The 19,892-nt window shown below is 40.1% G+C and overlaps 1 protein-coding gene and 1 non-coding gene across 3 annotated transcripts; both read right to left on the minus strand.

Annotated features, from left to right (window-relative positions):
- LATS1 (large tumor suppressor kinase 1) lies at positions 1 to 18,083 on the minus strand. 2 transcript variants are annotated; one of them, XM_033143977.1, is made up of 8 exons: positions 17,881 to 18,083; positions 12,939 to 13,413; positions 9,445 to 9,595; positions 7,272 to 8,767; positions 3,063 to 3,645; positions 2,539 to 2,721; positions 1,310 to 1,416; positions 1 to 1,189 (listed from the first exon to the last, which is right to left on the minus strand). In XM_033143977.1, exons 2-8 carry the CDS (start codon positions 13,284 to 13,286, stop codon positions 683 to 685), a joined length of 3,375 nt encoding a protein of 1,124 aa, XP_032999868.1. In that variant the 5' UTR covers positions 13,287 to 13,413; positions 17,881 to 18,083; the 3' UTR covers positions 1 to 682. The 2 variants fall into 2 exon arrangements, with proteins under 2 accessions (XP_032999868.1, XP_032999867.1); XM_033143976.1 differs by having other exon boundaries at positions 17,525 to 18,083.
- On the minus strand, positions 5,390 to 5,530 carry LOC117044830. Its single transcript, XR_004426360.1, has one exon. It is a non-coding gene; the product is annotated as a U4 spliceosomal RNA (small nuclear RNA).
- Positions 18,084 to 19,892: the final 1,809 nt, after the last annotated feature.

Consider the following 19,892-nt stretch of genomic DNA (forward strand, 5'->3'; position numbering starts at 1 on the left):
TTACTAATATGTGGACTTCATCATTTATTGTCAGAAGAAACATGAACATTCCTATGCATGTTTACTCAGAAGTCAGTCCCACTACATTCTCAACAGTTTACTTCTAAATGGGTTTCGGATTAGAATCTTATGCTTTTTTGTTCCAAACCCACAACCCCCACAGAGTGCCAGAAAATCCCTACTAGTTTACTCTCTGCAGTGTCATCTAGAGTGAGATTTTGATAAATAGTCAGGAAAAACAACTATCAGTTTAGTAAGTACATGTTATTAATGATATTTGGTCAAGCTAAGGCAATTAGAAAAATGAAAAATTATGGGAAGAAAATTAATGTATGTGGTCTATATACAAATAGACAAGTATCTAATTTCCTAAAGAAATTACAATTTCCTAATCTGAATACTTTACAAAGGTGTAACTATTTATTTTACAATTTATTTTTTCCTAACGTTACTGTTTTCTATATTCCTCTTTAAAAAATGAATGCTGGAAAAAATGAATGCTTGAAAAAGGACTTCTGTGTTGATAGGGAGAAAAGAAAGACAGGAAAAACCACTAGATCAACAATGATCATGCATCCTTTTTCTCCAACCCAAGTGCGCAGAAAACCAGCTTTCCAACAGTATTTCAGGTTCTCTTGTAGCATACATCTTGGAAATCCCAAAGAATGGTTTAAGTCCTCCACTAAATATAAACTAGATCATGATTTTGGGCCTCTCTTCTGGTCCTCTCCTCATCTTCATCTGATTCTGACTCCAATCTATGACAATTACTGTATTCATATTCAATAGGCTTGGGATAGCTGTAAGGGTAACCATTGTCATCAAAAAACCTTCGAAATGTAAATTCATAAAAAGCATGTTCAGGATGTTTGCCATTTTTATACCACCCATTAAGTGTGTCATTTACATTCCCTTCCTTATCCTCACTCCATAATTTATCTGGGTCAATTGGATCAAAATTTGATGTGTCTGTGGGATGCGTAATTTTAGGGATGTAGGAAGCAGGTTGTTGCCGCAGATCACTTGAAAAATCAATAGATTTAAAAAATGGATGTGCTTTTATTTCATCTGCACCATTCTTGCCTAAGCGGTCTTCTGGCCCACGGCAGAGCTTAATAATAAGGTCAGATGCCTCTGGTGTTAGTTTTGCTTGCAGTGGGATGTGTAGTGATGTTTTCCAATTGATAACCTTTAGTTTAAAAACACAAACAAGTGCAACAAAATTAGAAGACTGTTTCAGTTTCAGTAATAAAACACCTACCCTCACCAACAAGTGAAACACATTCGAAAGTAGATTTTCCTCAGATACCTTCATCTGTGTTTCCAATGGTGTTTGTGCCAGGAAGGGAGGTTGTCCAACTAGCATTTCAAAGAGAATCACCCCAACACTCCACCAATCACACAGCTGTGTATATCCTGAAACGAAAGAAAACTCAGTTATTTGATATTTCAATAAAAATTCTAGATTTAATTTGAGAATACACCAGTTTTTTCCCCATTGCCCTGTTTTTCAATTTTCTACTGCATGTAACTACCGTATTTTCAGGTCTTAAAAATGGGCTGATGGTTAGTGCTGCTTTTGCATGTGGCGTTTTAATGTGTATGCAGTTTGGCTTGATTCATTTTCAGAAATGTTGCTACTGTATATTCAATGCTTATATAAATTATTGCTGAAATGTTATTGAACACAATTTCTTTTGTGGAAAGGCAGCATACAAACAGAAGTCTAATCTAATTACTATGTAGCTGGACTGTTAAAAGTCAGGAGCTCTATTACACGTAGCACAATAATACAAAATTTAAGATCATAAAGTGTCACAGTATAGTCGTATTACAATATTATCTGTATGATAAAAACATTTTGAAAAAATGGTAGGCTCACCAAACGGGGGGAAACTACATTGTTCATGTTTGCATTTGTAGCTGAAATGAGAAGCTACCTTAAAAATAGGTGCTTTTTCTATCCAGGTGTACTTTACCACAAGCAGAGGAATCTATACAATGTTGGATAACTGTGATTTCCCCTATTAGGATGAAGAGTTCTTCACATTGATACACTATGTTGTGTGTCAAGGCTGGTCGATTCCTCTTCACATTACCACACAAACGTCTCTTGGTCTTTTATAATTTTTATTAAGAATTCACAAACAGTATTAATAAATAGTTCTTAACTTCAACTATCACTCCACAGAGTCATTCAGTTCAGATACCTTCTGAACTCTGCTTCTCCCCTGACCAGCAACACTCAAAAGGCTTTTCCCGCTCTTTTTCTAACCTCCTCGTGAGGACTGGCTTGTACCTCCCCTCCCCCGAGTTGGAGTCATAACTTAACCCTTGCCTCTGTGAACAGTCTAACTCTTTTTCTAACTCTACCCTGACACCGCGTTACAAAATATAGCACCATAAATTGTCATTTGTATCACTGTATACAGTCCTGTATTATAGCGGTGCGTTATTATACCAGTTTGCGTTTCTGGGTAATCATTTTCAGAAACTAGCACCAAATTACTTTGCCAAGGAACAACAGGAAACATTTACCTGTCCGCAGCAATACTTCTGGTGCAATATAATTTGGTGTCCCAACTAATGAGTGTGCCAGACAGCGCTGGTGCTGACGTGCTGCTCTACGTTCGAGTGGCTTCAACCTGTCTCCACATCTACAGCTTGCTGGATCTCCCCATTCATTACTGAAATCCATGCTGTCCTGACGTGGGTGGTCACCTGCAATAGAAAACATTTTGTGAACAAATAGAACCAATTGTGAAGGGGGTGATTGGGAAGCAAAATCTTGCTCATCTTTGCTGCATATATATTTTAAATGATGTCATTTCACAATAGTCATTAATATTTTTTTAAAGTGGGACAAGATTACAAGAGACATCTAATATTATATAATGGGTGATTGAGACTATCTCTGCTTTGATAATGACTTCACAAAATGTTATGGTGCTCAATCAGGCAGCAATGCGGAAGACCTGCTAGTAAATACAGGTAAACACTGCTACTATATATGCTAATATGCAGTAACAAAATGCCATTATTGGACAAAAAAATTCTCTTACCACTCTGGTAGTATTTGGAATCATGTGTCCACCGAAAGCCAGTACAAAGCCCAAAGTCAGTCAATTTGATGTGGCCATCACGATCAATCAGAATATTATCTGGTTTTATGTCCCTATGAATGAATCCCATCTTGTGGACACTTTCAACTGCGCAGATCAATTCTGCTATGTAGAAGCGGGCCATATTTTCTGGGAAGACCCCCATTCGAATTAACAGACTCATCATATCTCCTCCTGGAATATAGTCCATTACGAAGTATAAATTGTCTTTATCTTGGAATGAATAGTACAAACGAACTACCCACTCATTATCAGCTTCTGCAAGGATATCCCGTTCAGCTTTAACATGAGCAACCTGATTGCGAAGTAACACATCCTTTTTACGTAGAGTTTTTGTTGCATATAAGGCATTTGTATCCACCTTTCTTGCTAAGCACACCTCTCCAAATGCCCCAATTCCAAGGGTCTTAATCTTAACAAACATTGATTTATCCATTTTTGCCCGTTTCAGACGGATGTAGTTAGATTCCTTTTGGCATAACATTTTCCTCATTTGATCCTGGGCTTCTTGAGATAACCCAACCTATGTAACAAATATGAAATTTGACAAGTGAAAAAATGAAGAATTGCTCAAGGAAAATGTCTACAAACTCAGGTTTAGGACAAGCAAAGCAGCAGTCCTTAAATAGGGAATAATGCCTCCATTTTTTATTGTTTTAATTTCTGTATTGCAATATGTTAGGAGTCAATGAAAACACTTCAGAACAAATATGACACAAAATGTAGTTTTCAGGGATGGTTAAAAGGAGTGATTATAACAAAGCCATACAGTAAGAGCCATGCACAACCAGGCTCAGGATTTAAGGACAATTGGTTTGATGAGGGTCTTGACTGATGAAAATAGGCAAGCTGAACACAACATTCTGTTACTGCTAAGAGTTTGGGGGACAGGATGGCTAGGACTACTTTCCTTCATAGAAACATTCTTAATAGTCAGCTAAAGCTAGATCTCATTCACATGTCTTCTATTTACATGACAAGCAAAGTAGTTTTCCCCTGTCAGGATTCAAATCTTACTAAAGAAACTGCACTATTTCTTCCCATGTGACTTTCTACCCTTCACTGTTAAAGGACTCAATTTATAATTGTGTTGAACACGATCTTTAGAAGAAAGGGAGGATGGAAAGTGATACAAATAAGTGTCTGGCAAAATAAGTAATGCAAGTACTAAATAAACCAGCCACTTTTAAGTATATAGAATTAAGTAAAATACAAAAGTGTAATTGCATCATTATCCCTGTGCTACTGCAAACCATAAATAATTTTATAAAACAGGAAAAGGAAGGAAGATTAGTAATCTGATATAAATACATTCAAGTGAAGTGAAAGAATACATGCTTAATTCAAATGCAAGTAAGCATGCATGTAGGTTCCGTAAGAAAGAGTCCATGCTATTCTGTAAATGCAACACTTGTCTCCAAAATATTACTTGCCTACCCAGTAACGAAGGGTAGAGATGTCAGGAAAGGTTCCAACACCTTAATAGTTAAATCAGCTGTTAGTGAAAGTGAAAAGGAAAGAGACTAAGAATGAACATGTAGAAAAAGCAAGAACTGGAATCTGATTTACACACCAGTTAGCTTACTATTACAGAAAGATACAATTTAACAGGGATATTTTTTGAAAACAAAACCGCACTTCTAAAGAATGTCACAGAAGCAGAGAAAAGTGGTTCACCCTTGATTCCAGTGAAAGTGTAAACTAGAAATTAATAACATGCAGTTGAAATTCCAATGCTTATTTTTAACGCAGGTAATAAAGGCAATTCCACTGCTTTGTCAAAATACATCTGTCTGTAACAAATCAAAAGAACTCACAAGTGATTAAAACAGTTCCTTCCTATGCCACATAATTTTGGAGGTTATACAGTTGTTTTTTTTTCTTTCAAAGAGGCCTTTTACATTCAATCAAATAGCTTAACATAAAATTAGCAAGATTAAGGAAAACCCTTATATCTTGTTAGCCTCTATTCATCACAGGATTTGGTAAATCTCTCAGTCTACTGAGTCACTTACTTCTAGGCCCATGTCTGCCACAAAAAAATAGCTGCAAAGCTTAGATTTAGAAGGAATGGTCCTAGCAGAATCAGTGTTGCTAGAGTTTGGGGAAAATAATACTTACCCTTAATCTCTTTGACACATTCCTAGGGAAGCTGCTTGCTTCTGACTACACTTTTGTATATTCTTGGTTGGGCACATATAAATAAGTTTCCGACTTCCCCATTCCCAACTCTCATGGAATCAACAATTTGTTTCTTTTTCTTGCAGTCTCCATAGAGACTGTCAAAAATTGCCATTGCAGACTATATTTCAAGTCGTCATGGTGGGGTATTGGGAAAAGTTTTCAATTAGCAATAATCGCACCTCAGATTAACCTCATTGGCTACGATACTGCCACTGCGCAAAGCTAATTTGTTTCTCTTCTGAGCAATAAAGTTGAAAGTTGGCATACTGCATTTTTAGATCAATTGTTTCTCCCCACTTTCCAGTGCTTCCTGATTGCATGCATTCCTTTTATAGTTTCTTGCATGTACCAACTTGGCTTCAGCGGACATAAGGAGATAGATTCTTTTTTGACCAAGAACCCTGTTTTCAAAAAGTAAGGTAGACCTTTCCTACAAAGGTATAGACAATGGCTAGAGAACTTCAAGCTCTCCTGTGATTCCAGCCTGATACCCTGATTAGAGCAGCCTTATTGCTGAGTGTTAGAAGAGCTTTCGATTTTTCAGGGTTTCCCCCCTGCAAATGAGATTCCTTCCATTAGGAAAGGCTTCCTCAACCTTGGGCCCTACAATTGCCATCATCCCTGACCACTGGTCCTGCTAGCCAGGGATCATGGGAGTTGTAGGCCAAAAACATCTGGAGGGTCGAGGTTGAGGAAGCCTGCATTATTAGGGTCTTAAAGTTCCCAGAGTACTCACACGGCCCTGTTCCCTCACTTTGATTTGAACTATGTGGACTGTAAAAAAGAATGAAGTCAGCAAGCCATTCTTATTACAATTCTCGTGCTTGAAAATCTTGTTCGAAACCCCTTGGACAAAGCTAATTGCTACATCTCACATCAGAACTTGATGCTAACCGCTTACATAAAGAGATATGTAACAACACCTGTGGTCTGAGGCTGAATTCTACCACTACTACCTTAAAGAGAGAAACAGAGTGAACAACAAGTATCCATAGGACAAAACAGTATCCAGGAAATGCTGCCCTGGGACTTTAATTGAAGGTGAAAGTATAAATTCTGCAAATGTATTCTGGAACTGAATTTGAGATTGTACAGATACAGGCCCAATTGGATCTTAGGCTCAGAGTCATTTCTGATAGTCAAACAGCAACTCAGGATCAAAGCCATTTATCTGCTAGGAATAATATTTATTTAAATAGAGTAAATGTAGAACTATAACAAATGCTACATTCCTACAGAGCTAGACTATCATCAACTGTGCTCATGGAAGAGGTAAGTTAGTAGCATATGTCACAAACGCCTGCCGTGGAAATTACCAAAAAACCTGAAACAGCTCCTTGCAGGAGCTTAAGTATATTTTGCTCATGCAACATTACTTCAGAAACAATTTTTTATTACTTTTTACTTTTCTTCCTAGACACAAAATACCTAACGCATCTACCTTGATACTGTTGCATGATATAATACATATAAGGGAAACAACTCAGATTCAACAAATTATTTAAGTATGAATTTTGGGGGGCTGTGGCAAGTGATGCTATTGCATCTAACAGTAATGGCTGATGTGGTACGCTAGAGCCAAAGCCTTGTCCTTCAGACACCAACACTGCTGCAGCTTACCTAGACGTCATTGGAATGGAGTGTCAAAAAGTCGATCTGGTACTCCCATTGGTGCATTCATGGAGCCCCAACCTCACTGATGCTCCACCTAAGCACTGCCCTGGTAAGCTGCAGCAATGGTGCTGCAAAGAAGATGGTTCCACAGTTTTAGCCCATCACACCAGCTGCTCCTGGCATTTGGGTATGAAAGATCTCAGATTCAAGAGTTTTTGGCCATGAGTAAATCACTGAAGGTCAGCCTAGTGCACCTCAGAGATTTGACACAATGATACAATTAGAAGGCTTGAAAAACATTCTACACAGAAGCAACACAGAAATAGGAATTAAATAATAAAAAGGCTTTACCCGCATCATTTCATTTTCCAGTTGTTTCTTACGATGGAGTCGCTGCTGATGAGATTTCAGTATGTTTTCCACATGCTGCTCCATAAAGAACTTAAAAGCCTGAGGAGAATAGCTCTGAATGCGGGACTCCCTTCTTTCTTCATCTCTCTTGTTTTTCCTAACAGGGACTGGTGAAGTTGTTATTTGCTTCTTTTCTCTATCCATTCCCTCACTGTTCTCATTCTTTTCACTTTCTTCTTCTTTAGGAAAACTGGGCTGATCCTCTTTGCCAGGCTTTGCAACAGACTCGTAAGGAGCGACAGGTGGATTTGGGTGTAATAAATGCTTTGGATAAGGTGGTGGTGGACCTTGATATGTTGGAGCCTCTGGCACAGGTGATATGACTGCCATATTTGTACATGGTCCCTCAGAAAAGGAGATGGGTTGGACAGCCTGCATTGGTTGTGACATCCAAGAAGGGTGAGTAGGAGCTAAGGCAGTTTGCAGCTCTGGTTTCAGTACACGCATACTTTTTACTGGCTGCTGTATAGGAGCTGGAGTAACAGCAGTTACTGTGGTGGCAGAAGTCTGTGAATTGGTAGCATGATTTTGTCTGTTTCCAAGAGGGTTATTGAAGGAATTTGACCTTACTGGAATATTAGGTTGCCAAGTTGGAATTTCATGCCCAGAGGATGATTGGGGCCAGGATGTTGGGATTCCAGGAACATTTATATTGTACAGCTCCATATTGTGGCTGTTTCTGTTTGGTACCATCATAGACTGAGGAATGTTCCCATTAGGATATGATGGGGCTGCAGAGCCTCCGGTTTGCATTTGCAAAGGTGTGGGGCTTTGCTGGCTTGCCGGAGACATGGGGTAAGGCGGTGGTGGTTGACGATTTGCTGAGTTACCAGGCACAATATTTTGATGAACAATATAATCAGTCTGACAATTGCCATTTTGTATTCCAGCCCTTCCAGATGAAAAACTAAATTTATTGTTAACTGAACTTTGCATGATTATTGGTTGCCTGCCAACAGGAACAGAACTAATGCCTCTTTGTCCCTGTGTGGGAGGATTCATCGATGACGGATTTATAGGTTGCGGAGGATAGCCATCTTGCCATGCCCCTGGTGGCACTGGAGAAATGCGAGAGATCATATATTCCATGCTACCAGAATACCGTTTTGTCTGAGAATTTGTTTCCCAGGAAGAAGGAGGTGGAGTTGTTCCTCTGGGAGGCGGAGTTGTTCCCCTGGGAGGTGGAGGAGGAGGGGTTACACTCCTTACTTGAGGTGGAGGTGGCGGATTTGCTCTTTGTCCATTACCAGGATGAGCCTGAGCAAATCCTGTTATTCCAGAGCCAGACAAGGGTCTTCCTCCATCAGGCTGAGAAATGGGATTCTCGGAATGAAATGCCAGGCCATCTACCAATGTAGGACCATGTCTCTGAGGAACCAAGGATTCTTTAGAACCTTTCCAGCTCTGCCTGCGGTTGACTGTCTGCTGCACTCCCCCTGTTTGTTTTTAAAAGAAAACAACAGTATGCTTTTTTATTACATAGTGGACTGTTATTTCAGAACAGGAATTTCATAGGATTAAGAAATGTAATGTAACTGAGCCCAAACACATTTTTTCCCCAAATGGAAAGCAGCAACAGGACACTATTTTTTCTATCCAGCTATTTATTTGAACCAAATTGTTCCTATGCTCAAGAGGCTTTTCTCTCTTTTGTGGTTAATTTCTGAGTTTGATAGGACAAACAAACTTGTGGAACTCCACAAGAAAGTCTCTGGGGGAAGGAGGCATTTGATTTTCAGCACAGACATGGGAGGCGGAGAATGGATGGACTAAGCATCCCTCCCTCTTACACTCTGAACACTCCTTTCCTGAAGCTTTTCATTTTTTAAAAAAAGGCTTAGTTATGCACATTTGAATATAATATATTAAAATGACCCATTGCTGTAAAACTTCATCCAGATCTCTATGCATTGCCTTTCTCTGGCTATACCCAGTTTTCCAGTTGCCAACCCAAAGGTGGGAGAGAAATGGGGCTGGAGCTAGCCAGATGAGATGAAGAAGCATTCTCAACTTATTTCCCTTCTTTGTGGAGATGAGCACCGCACCCAAGTCGCTTTTGACTGGACTTAACCATCCAGGTACTTTACCTTTTTTTTTTTATCTTTACACCTACCTGGTGGTTTTGTGCCAGCGTTAACAGGTCTAGCTGCTGCCGCTGCCATTTGTTCTCGCCGAGAATCTTGGTAGCTCATTTTACTTATGAATTCAATTGCTGCTTCTATACTGCGGCTGTTGGTTTGTCTTAGAGCTTGTACAACCATATCCTATTTGGGGAGTGGGAAGAGAAAGGTTTTAAAATAAAACCTCCAATAACTCACAACGAAAAAGGGTGGAAGGGACACATTCAAACCTTTAATGCACTGTTAAGATGTCTAGATAAGATCTAGATTTCAGTTCCCCAAATGTGGCCTAATTTGCTTACTATGCAAAGTATTTTTCTAATTATGCAAATCATCTGGGCAGTTGGGAAAGGGTGAATCAACCATCTCCTGCTGGTATCTCCCTCCAAATTACACCTTCCAGATGGCAGGGCTTCTTATATGCTTTTCCATGGAGATTATAATTGAACCCTCGAAGACTTAATAAAAATTCAATAGATTTTATATATTGTAAGAATTATAAGACTGCAATCCTTTTCTGGATAAGCCCTAATGGACACAGTGAGTCCACTTCTGTACAATATATGATTGCACTTACAGTTTAAGTCACTATTAACTCTCTTGCAAAGGCTGATGCATTCTTCGCAATCTGTCCTTTTTCTTATGCACGGATGTGCCTTACTGTATTTCTATCTCTCTCTGAAGCTTGGTGGTTCCTTTTTTGTCACTCCTTAAGACATTTTATCTGACTCCAATACTGATAACACTGTGAAACTGAAAATGCAATACTATCCTATTCAGAAGTAAGTTCCATTAAATTTAATTTGGCTTACTTTCAATAAGCAGGTACAAGCTTGTAGCCTTAGGCTTCTTAGTGCATAGTGTTGCACAATTGGTTATTAAACTTGAGGCAAACTTTCCCCAAACTCTATTAGAATGAGAAAAAGTGTGATGCGGGATTAGGAGGAAAGAGTGAGTGTGGGGATTAGACTGATGGCAGGGTGGGATCAAAAGCACACTGAGCTGCTTCTCTCTCTCTTTAGAATACATAAGAGAGTGGTCTTAAAAAAAAACTTAAGGCAGACAAAAAAGAGAGTGAAGGGGGAAAGGTAAAGAGCTAATGCCTGAGCTGTCTCCTGACTCAAGTCAGAAGACTGAGGGAAGGTGCTCTCATTTAGAGGGTAGTTGTGCCTGATTTCAATAGCTCCACTTTATGAAATAAACAGGAGCAGCAACCCAACTGAGGATATATTTATCCACCAAATCCATTCCTGCCACCCAGACAAAGGGATGCTTCCCAGCTGCAAGGGAGCGGGAAAGAAAACAGAGGGAAAACTCTCCCTTATACATCATGCAGTAAGTTTCTCAATTCAGTGATGTATGTTGCAGGCAGCAGAAATAGCTGCAAGGGGATATACTGCCACTTTCCCTTGAAATTCCTACTCCCTAGCTCATTACATATTCCTTTCACCAGTGGCAACAAAAAAGCACTGTGTGTGAGAGGAAGTAAAGCAAGAGGTGAAGACTATGAGAAGACAAATAAAAGATAGATAAGATGGTGTCCATACAGATGAGGTTTAAGAAAAGGAAGTGACAGCTTAAACTGGCTTTGATAAGGAACCCAATGAAGGTAATTGAAACAACAAAGACAGTGGCCAAAATGAACTACCGGTAAATTAGCAGCAGAGTTAAAAGGATGGAAGAGACCAGAGGAAGCTGAGAAGAGGAAAGCTATAAAGCTATACATTAATAATTAATACTACACCAGTGCCTTGGCAGTGGAAGAGGACAACAAAAAAATACATCTTAGTTATACAGTGGTGCCCCGCTAGACGAATGCCTCGCTAGACGAAAAACTCGCTAGACGAAAGGCATTCGCTAGCGGAAGGCTGCCTCGCAAGACGAATTTTCCTATGGGCTTGCCTCGCAAGACGAAAAAAATGCCGATTTTTTTTTTCTTTTTTTCGTCAAACTGCTCTTCCCCCGTTGGTGCTTCGCAAGACGAAATTTTCGCTATACGACAGCACCCGCAGAACGAATTAATTTCGTCTTGCGGGGCACCACTGTATTTATGTTTGAACATTTTTTTGAAACAGCTTGAATAAAAAAGAGGAATCAAAACCAACTTTAACATAAAGGAGAAGAATGATGCAAAGTACCAGGTAAAAGAAAATAAAGACAGTGTACGTAGAGAAGGAGAAAAGACCAATAGCCCAGTTTGGGAAAGGTTAAGAGAAAGTGAATGGAAACACATCTAGCCAGAAATACCAAAAACTCAAGCAGAGTTATCAGAAATGGAAAGCAAATATAGAAGTGAAGCTGCAGGTTCAGCATAATACAAAATAACTAACAGGATTGTGAGGAAAGAGAAAAAGATCCAAAGCAGATCATTGACAGACTCCAGAGAAGAGAGAAAGATGGCAAAGGGACTTCCTCTGGTAAGCATATTAGGAATGCAGCCTCAAAAACATGATGCATCTTAAAAATATATAAGTTACACTGAAAGAGTTGGGTACTTGGGCTGATTTGTTGCATGATCTAAAGCACTTGAGTTTTATGCACTAATGAAATCCCAAAAATAATAAAATACAAGAAATAGAAAACACAAAAAGAACAACAGTGCATAAAATAATCATCCCATTAACATTACTTATGGTATTAACTATAATCAAATAAAAGTTTGCTAGCAATCTGAAATGCTTGTGGAAAAGGCCTGAACCACAATAAATAAAGACAAACAAACCCTTCTGAAAAGTAACAATAATGAGCACTAGAAAGCCAAAGTTAAACACTCTGTATTTTGGACTGAATTCTAGACAGGAACATTAAGCTTATACACAGGGTGGATTTGATTTAAATCAAACTGATTTAAATCACGATTTAAATCACTAGTCAGTAAGGCTTGATTTAAATCATAGTTTTTTCATCTTCATCACAGCACTTCTCATGATGTTGCCTCATTCGGTCCACCAGGCCTTGCATTTCTTTGTTGCAGTGTTTGCATTTTGCACACATGCCTGCCTTACCAATAGGTAAAGGAACTTTATTAAAATATTGCCAAACTGGGCCTCTTTTACGGCCTGCTGCCATTATAGGTTTTTAATATTATATTATAGGTTTTGTATATTAAACATATACAGCCTTATTCTACATAATTAAAAAACTAATCTTTATTTCATGAGGGAATAACCTTTGGATGGTAATATATTTTCCTCAAAAAGCATTTTATTTAAAAAAAATCTGATTTAAATTTAAAAAATCCAATTTAAATTAAAAAATCCAATTTTTATCAAAAAAATCCAATTTTTAATTTTTTTAAAAAAAATCATTGATTTTTATCACCCGCCTTATACAGTACTAGGAGTGTGCACAGGAAGCAGCAAAATATTACCAGCAACACTGTTTTCTGAGTCCCCAATAACAAATTGGAAGCAAAACATTCAAAATGATTTCATCTGGCTTTTGCACTATCATTAATATAAGTAACCACTTAAATTTGTTATTTTACCTCATCAAATCCAGCAGCTTGTAGATCTTGCAACATCTGGCGATTAACTTCTGATGTTCCTCTTGTTGAACTTGTTTCATTTGCAAAGGGAAGCAGAGAATTTCGAATTTCTTGTAATGCTTTATGGTAGGTCACAAATTTAGGGGGATTTCGACCCTGTCTGGGATCATCAGTTGATATTTTACCCACATTTTGCTCAACTTTTGCAGCTTCAGAGGGCTTAGGCAAATTTCTAAGGCTTTCTCGTATTTCCTGCAACATTTGCCGGCTGCTGCCAGTGTAATTACTGGCAGGAAAAGTTTTAGGCCTCATTTGTCTATATCCTTCTGGCTTCTCACTTCTCTTCATGAAACTGTATAACCTCTAACGAAGATTCACCTTCAATATACTCAACAAGTTGGATGGCAACTTCAAAATTCACAGTTGATCTTGATTCCAGGAGGATAACCATTCATTCAAACCTAGGTCAGCCAACCTAAATAAATAAATGTCATTGTTATAACATTTTCCAATTGCTATTTTCCCGCCAACAGCAGAATCCTATGCATGCTTAGTAAAAAATAACTCCCGCTGGGATCATTTGGTTTTACTTTCAATTAAGTGTGCATAGGATTGAAACCAGAGTTTTATTTACATGTTTGCTTCCAAATGATTTGATCTGACAGGTTTAGCAAAATGCTTTATTCTTTATAACCTAACTTGAATTGAGGGAATCAGGCATGTAGAGAATCTATAAAGACACAACTTCAGAGATATCCATGTATAACTCGCCCAATATAAGTGTTCTGTGTGCTGTCAAAGACTGGAGATACTGGTGGCATTGTCAGTAGACTTTCAAAACAAGCTAACCAAGTCAAGACTATTATGCAAAAATTTAGACCTCTTTTTACATGAAGTCATTTCTATTGGGGAAAATTAAACTTATGTTTAGTTTGTGGAGAAAGAAATGTTTTAAACTGCTTTTAAAATGGGGGTGGGGTGTCCCTGAAATGCACTTTTGGAAAAGCTTTGTTGCAGATTTACTTTCAGTAGCAGTAGTCCATTTTTCCCTTCTGAAATTTTTAAGTGAAACTAACTCATCTGGTGCACATCTGGATTTATAAAACACAACCTAACTACCATTTTCTGTGCTCTACAATAGGCTTTTGCAACTGCTTTGTTCAGTTTTATGTTCTCTGAAATGGGAAAGTATGAACAAAATAATTTTTTTCCCTTCCAGTAGCACCTTAGAGACCAGCTAAGTTTTTAATTGGTATGAGCTTTTGTGTGCAGGCACCCTTCTTCAGATACACGAAAGCTCATACCAATAACAAACTTAGTTGGTCTCTAAAGGTGCTACTGGAAGGAATTTTTTAAAATTTTGTGTCGACTACGGCAGACCAACACAGCTACCCACCTGTAATGGGAAAGTACAGTATGTTATTGGTCTCTGAGCCTCACCAATCCTCAGTGAAATGGATACTTGAAACTGTTTTATTCCTATTGCAAATTTAATGAAAGTTCATTTTGATACCCAGATCAGGCTCCAAAACTGGATTTTCCATTCCTAGGTAAGTTACAGCTGCTAAAAATCTGCTTCTCCTTGCAGCTGTTTAAAGGCACAATAATCCAGTGAGAAAAAGGTAGTAATTCTACTTGTCCCCCAAGGCAGCTTTCTAGACTAGCAGCAGGATTACCAACTTTATTTTCCTGCTTCCATGAGTTTAGCAGTAGCCTGATATGAAAAGCAGAGTTTCTATGAAGGCTGTACTCCAATGCACTTAGGAATAAGGCCACTTATGAAAGGGAAGCTTTTAATGTTTAATAGATTATTGCATTTTAATATTCTGTTGGAAGCCTCCCAGAGTGCCTGGGGAGACCCAGCCAGATGGGCGGGGTATAAATAATAATAATAATAATAATAATAATAATAATAATTTCTTCTAAGTACACTGGCTGGAAACTGCTTTCCCCACAATTGAGATAGCCATGTTATGAAGAGCTTCACCTGTTTACTTTCAGCATGTTAGGCTACTGTCAAAGGGACAGAAATGCAATCCAACAGACACTACTTTGGGAGCCAGTCATATTCCATTCAATAAGTAATAATGCATTGGACTGAGCTGCATGTGGTAAAATAACTGTTTCTGAAGGTAACATTTTGCTTGTTTCTCTATAAGAATGATGTAGTGTCACTATGTAATGACTAATTATATTTCTGAAGTAGGACATAGTCAAGATTACTAACACAATCTTACTCAGAAGTCCCACTTTGTTCAATGAGGTTTACCCTAAAATAAGTGAGTCTCACAAAACTGTAGTACTTCCCCTATCTTTAGCTCCATCTCAATGTACCTGGCCCCACCCAATCCTCTGTCCCCCTAGTCACCTCTGGGGTTAAAGGGCCCTTTGGAGATTTGGAGGGCATGCAGGGGAGCTAAGGGAGCAAAGGAAGGGGAGTCCCATTGCATACACAGAAATGTGCTGCACAATCAGATGCACAATCACTGGATGCCGTCCTATATTTTTGCTTTCAATTAAGGATGTTCAAGGTAGTGCTAAGAACATAGGCCATCAATCCAGTTAAAATACTGCAAAGACAGTAGGTACACAAGAGGCAAAGACCTGCAGGACTATCTACTCACCCTTTAAAAAGGACTACCTAATTAAAGTCTGCATTTTCAACAAAATTATCTACTTCCCACTTAAGTCAATGGAAAATCCAACTTTGATTTCAATGAGCCTGATCAGTCCTCAATGGGGAAAAAAGGCTTGTTTTCTTTCAATATATTAAGGTTTAAAACAATTTTTCTCTTCCTGCTAAATATCACTAGCCATGTTTTAATTCACAAAGAGCTGGATTCAGACCTGCCATGTTACAAATGAAAAGGCTTCTCTAATGGAAATGTGTTGATTAGAGAAAGCTGCTGCTCTGCAAACTGGACATTCTTGCAGGTAGAATGGAGGGATGGGAGATGCAGTATTTGCTGATTCCACTTAGAGTCCTGAGCGCCAAGTTATTGTATTAAAATTTGAATTCCATATAATTTTAAAGAAATACTTCAACATCTAGCACAGCACATTACAATTGCTAAACAAATAGAAAATCATTAAGCGGTCTGCCAAGACACTCAGCAATTTTCAGGTGGTCCAGGAGATAACAAGTTTGGGAACCACTACCTTAGATCACAAACACACTTGGGAGTAAGCCCAATTTAAATAAATGAAACTTGAGTAAACATGCGTAAGATCAAGCTGTTAGGAGACCTATAACAATGAAGCAAAAGTCCAATAGCTCATAAATGCCAATGCAATACTATAAACTATGGGGCCAAAAGAAATAGTGAACCTTTATAATTGTTAATACCTACAATTGTTATGTCTCAAAAACACACTGAGGCACACTTTTAAAACAAAATAAAATACACCACAGAAATCTTTTCATCTCCCCCCACTTAAATACAATTTATATATCTGAGGTTCTGTGGGTTTTTTTTACAATCTTCCCTCCCTCCACCCTGGGCATAATATAATATAGTAAGCCATCTAGGCAAAAGTGTGCCTATTTTGTTATTTGTATAGCATACAGCAGAATGTTAAGCACCTAATATTTAATAATGACAATCAATATCAAAATACTTGGAAGTGGAGCTGTGGTTTAAAGAGAAAAAACTCTAACTGCAGGTTTTTCTTCACAATTAGGCTATTTATGACTGAAGTATACCTGAAGGAGCGTCTCCACCCCCATTGTTCTGCCCGGACACTGAGGTCCAGTTCCGATGGCCTTCTGGTGGTTCCCTCACTACAAGAAGCCAAGTTACAGGGAACCAGGCAGAGGGCCTTCTCGGTAGTGGCACCCACCCTGTGGAATGCCCTCCCACCAGATGTCAAAGAGAAAAAGAACTACCAGACTTTTAGAAGACATCTGAAGGCAGCCCTGTTTATGGAAGCTTTTAATGTTTAATAGATTATTTCATTTTAATATTCTGTTGTAAGCCGCCCAGAGTGGGTAGGGAAACCCAGCCAGATGGGCGGGGTATAAATTTTATATATATATATATATATATATATATATATATATATATATATATATATATACATACACACACACACACACACACACACACACACATATAAAATAAACTTGCACCTAAGCAAAGTACTATACAGTACTGTAAACCAGAGAAAGAAAAGCATATCAGCATCATTATGAGTTAGATAGTGTTCTCTGTTAAGTAGATAATCTGATCTTGCAGATTTATCTCAGATTCGCATTGGTGTTATACTTTGAACATTCTTTTTCATCTAATCATTATTCCAAGCAGTAAGATGAAACATTTTAAAAATTATAATAGTGAACTGGCTATGGAGAAATAGTAGACAGGTTTCCAAACAATTCTTATCTGCCCTGGGAGAATATTAACTACTACTCTTCTTTAAAACAAATTTTGTTTATTTTGTTTTGACTATGGCAGACCAACACCCTTCTTTAATTGTCATTTTTTAGAAAACCAGTCAGCAAGATAGAGAGATCTGACAGGAAAACGAAATACCAGAGAAACAAAAGAGAACAGCTACTTCGTTTAAGTTTAAGACGTTGCACTTACTTCTCGTCAGCACGGCAGGAAAAAGTGGGGAATGGATGGAGAGCAGGAAATAAATAAGGTGGTTGCAAGCGGGTGTCTAAGGTTGAATGGGACGGATGGTCTAATAAGGAACGCCCACGACACCAAAAAGGCCAGAAACCTGCCTGAGAGAAGCTGTACGGAGACGGAGGAATGCGGGGGGAGGAAGGAGGTGAGACGCTTACCACGCAAGGGAGGCAGCAACGTTCTTGCCGTGGCAGCGAAGGACCCGTTATAACACTCCAGGCCAAGGCGTGTGGTGCGCAGGGCCTTCCCCATTAACTAGCCACCGAGTTTCCTTCCCTGAGGCGGAACTGCAGGCAAGCCTTCCTACCCACCTGCCTGAGGGAGAAGGAGGAGGAGGAGACGGCAGCGCCTCAAGGCGAGCGGTTCCCAGAGGGGCGGGAGCGGCGCGTTTCTGCAGCGGCCTGCAAGGCTTCGGTCCCCGGAGCTGATGGCAGCAGTTGCTCGTCCCCTCCCCCCTGCAATATCTCCCACCCACCCCCTTTTTTCCGGGGTTCAGTTCCGGGCCGCCATTTTGTCGGAGGGCCTGTCGCCCACGGTTCCCGGATGTAAAACCTTTTCCCGTCTTCCTTTGCGTGTTTCGCCGGCTTTTGGCCTCCTCCTCCTCTTCTCCCCCCGCTTTGGAATGCGAGGAGTCAGAAGCCTCCGCCTTCTGGGGGGCGGGTGATGCAACTGGCGAGGGAAACTGCGCCAGGCGAGCAGTGGGGAGAAGGCAGGCACGTGCCTGTCTCGCAGCGCCTGTGAGCAGCTGCTGCTGCTGCTTCTTCTCGGAGAGGCTGCTGCCGAAGGGAGGCAGAGGAGATGGCAGTGCCAACGAGCAGCGGCAGCCTCCGCTTGCTTCTGCCCGGGAGAGCACGCAGCGCAAGCGAGGGAAAGCGGCTGCTCAGGCGGGCAAGAGGGCCAAACAGTAGGGCCTGGGCAATGATATGAACGTGCCGCTGAGAGCGCGAGAGGGCTGCGGCAGCTGTTTCTTGCAACTAGTTTCGTTGCTCGGTTGCCGGAGCAGTAGGTGGCTGCAAGGAACAGCTGCAGTCTCTACTCATGAGTCGCTTCTCCCTCGCCTGCTCTGGCTGTGGGGGGGGGGGAGCGGGGGCAGATTGGGCCCATTGGGTGGAACTAAGAACAGGTGAAACTCGAAAAATTAGAATATAGTGGAAAAGTTCATTTATTTCAGTAATTCAACTTAAAAGGTGAAACTGATATATGAGATAGACTCATGACATGCAAAGCGAGATATGTGAAGCCTTTGTTATAATTGTGTTGATTATGGCGTAAAGCTGATGAAAACCCCAAATTCACAATCTCAGAAAATTTGAATATTAAAATGAAATCAACAAAACAAGGATTACAAATAGAATATTGGACCTCTGAAAAGTAGAAGCATGCATATGTACTCAGGACTTAGTTTGGGCCCCTTTTGCATCAATTACTGCCGCAATGCGGTGTGGCATGGATGCTATCAGCCTGTGGCACTGCTGAGGTGTTATGGAATGCCAGGATGCTTCAATAGCAGCCTTCAGCTCTTCTGCATTGCTTGGTCTCATGTCTCATCTTTCTCTTGGCAATGCCCCATAGATTCTCTATGGGTTCAGGTCAGGCATGTTTGCTGGCCAATCAAGCACAGTAATCCCATGGGCGTTGAACCAAGTTTTGGTACTTTTGGCAGTGTGGGCAGGTGCCAAGTCCTGCTGGAAAATGAAGTCAGCATCCCCATAAAGCTCGTCTGGAAGGAAGCATGAAGTGCTCCCAAATCTCCTGGTAGATGGCTGCGTTGACCCTAGACTTACTGAAGCACGGCGGACCAACACCAGCAGATGACATGGCTCCCCAAATCAACACAGACTGGAAACTTCACACTGGACTTCAAGCATCTGGCATTGTGTGCCTCCCCATTCTTCCTCCAGACTCTGGGTCCTTCGTTTCCAAATGAGATGCAAAAGTTGCTCTCATCAGAAAAGAGGACTTGGGACCACTGAGCAACAGACCAGTTCTTTTTTTCTTTAGCCCAGGTAAGACGCTTCTGACGCTGTTTCTTGTTCAGGAGCGGCTTGACAAGAGGAATACAACATTTAAAGCCCATCTCCAGGATCAGTCTGTGTGTGGTGGCTCTTGATGCACTAACTCCAGCCTCAGTCCACTCCTTGTGAAAGTCCCCAACACGTTTGAATGGCCTTTTCCTGACAATCCTCTCCAGGCTGCGGTCATCCCTGCTGCTTGTGCACCTTTTTCTCCCACACTTTTCTCTTCCGCATAACTTTCCATTAATGAGCTTTGATACAGCACTTTGGGAACATCTAACCTCTTCTGCAATTACCTTTTGAGGCTT

This window comes from Lacerta agilis, chromosome 3, assembly GCF_009819535.1.
Source record: "Lacerta agilis isolate rLacAgi1 chromosome 3, rLacAgi1.pri, whole genome shotgun sequence".
Taxonomy (NCBI): domain Eukaryota; kingdom Metazoa; phylum Chordata; class Lepidosauria; order Squamata; family Lacertidae; genus Lacerta; species Lacerta agilis.

Bases quoted from the DNA above. Each gene is read 5' to 3' on its own strand.
- LATS1 (XM_033143977.1), bottom strand. From the start codon at position 13,286: ATGAAGAGAAGTGAGAAGCCAGAAGGATATAGACAAATGAGGCCTAAA. The intron at 9,596-12,938 runs GTAAAATAACAA...CTCCCCAAATAG, and splicing joins AAGCTGCTGGATTTGATGAG to GATATGGTTGTACAAGCTCT. The intron at 1,190-1,309 runs GTATCTGAGGAA...TTTAAACTAAAG, and splicing joins CATTGGAAACACAGATGAAG to GTTATCAATTGGAAAACATC.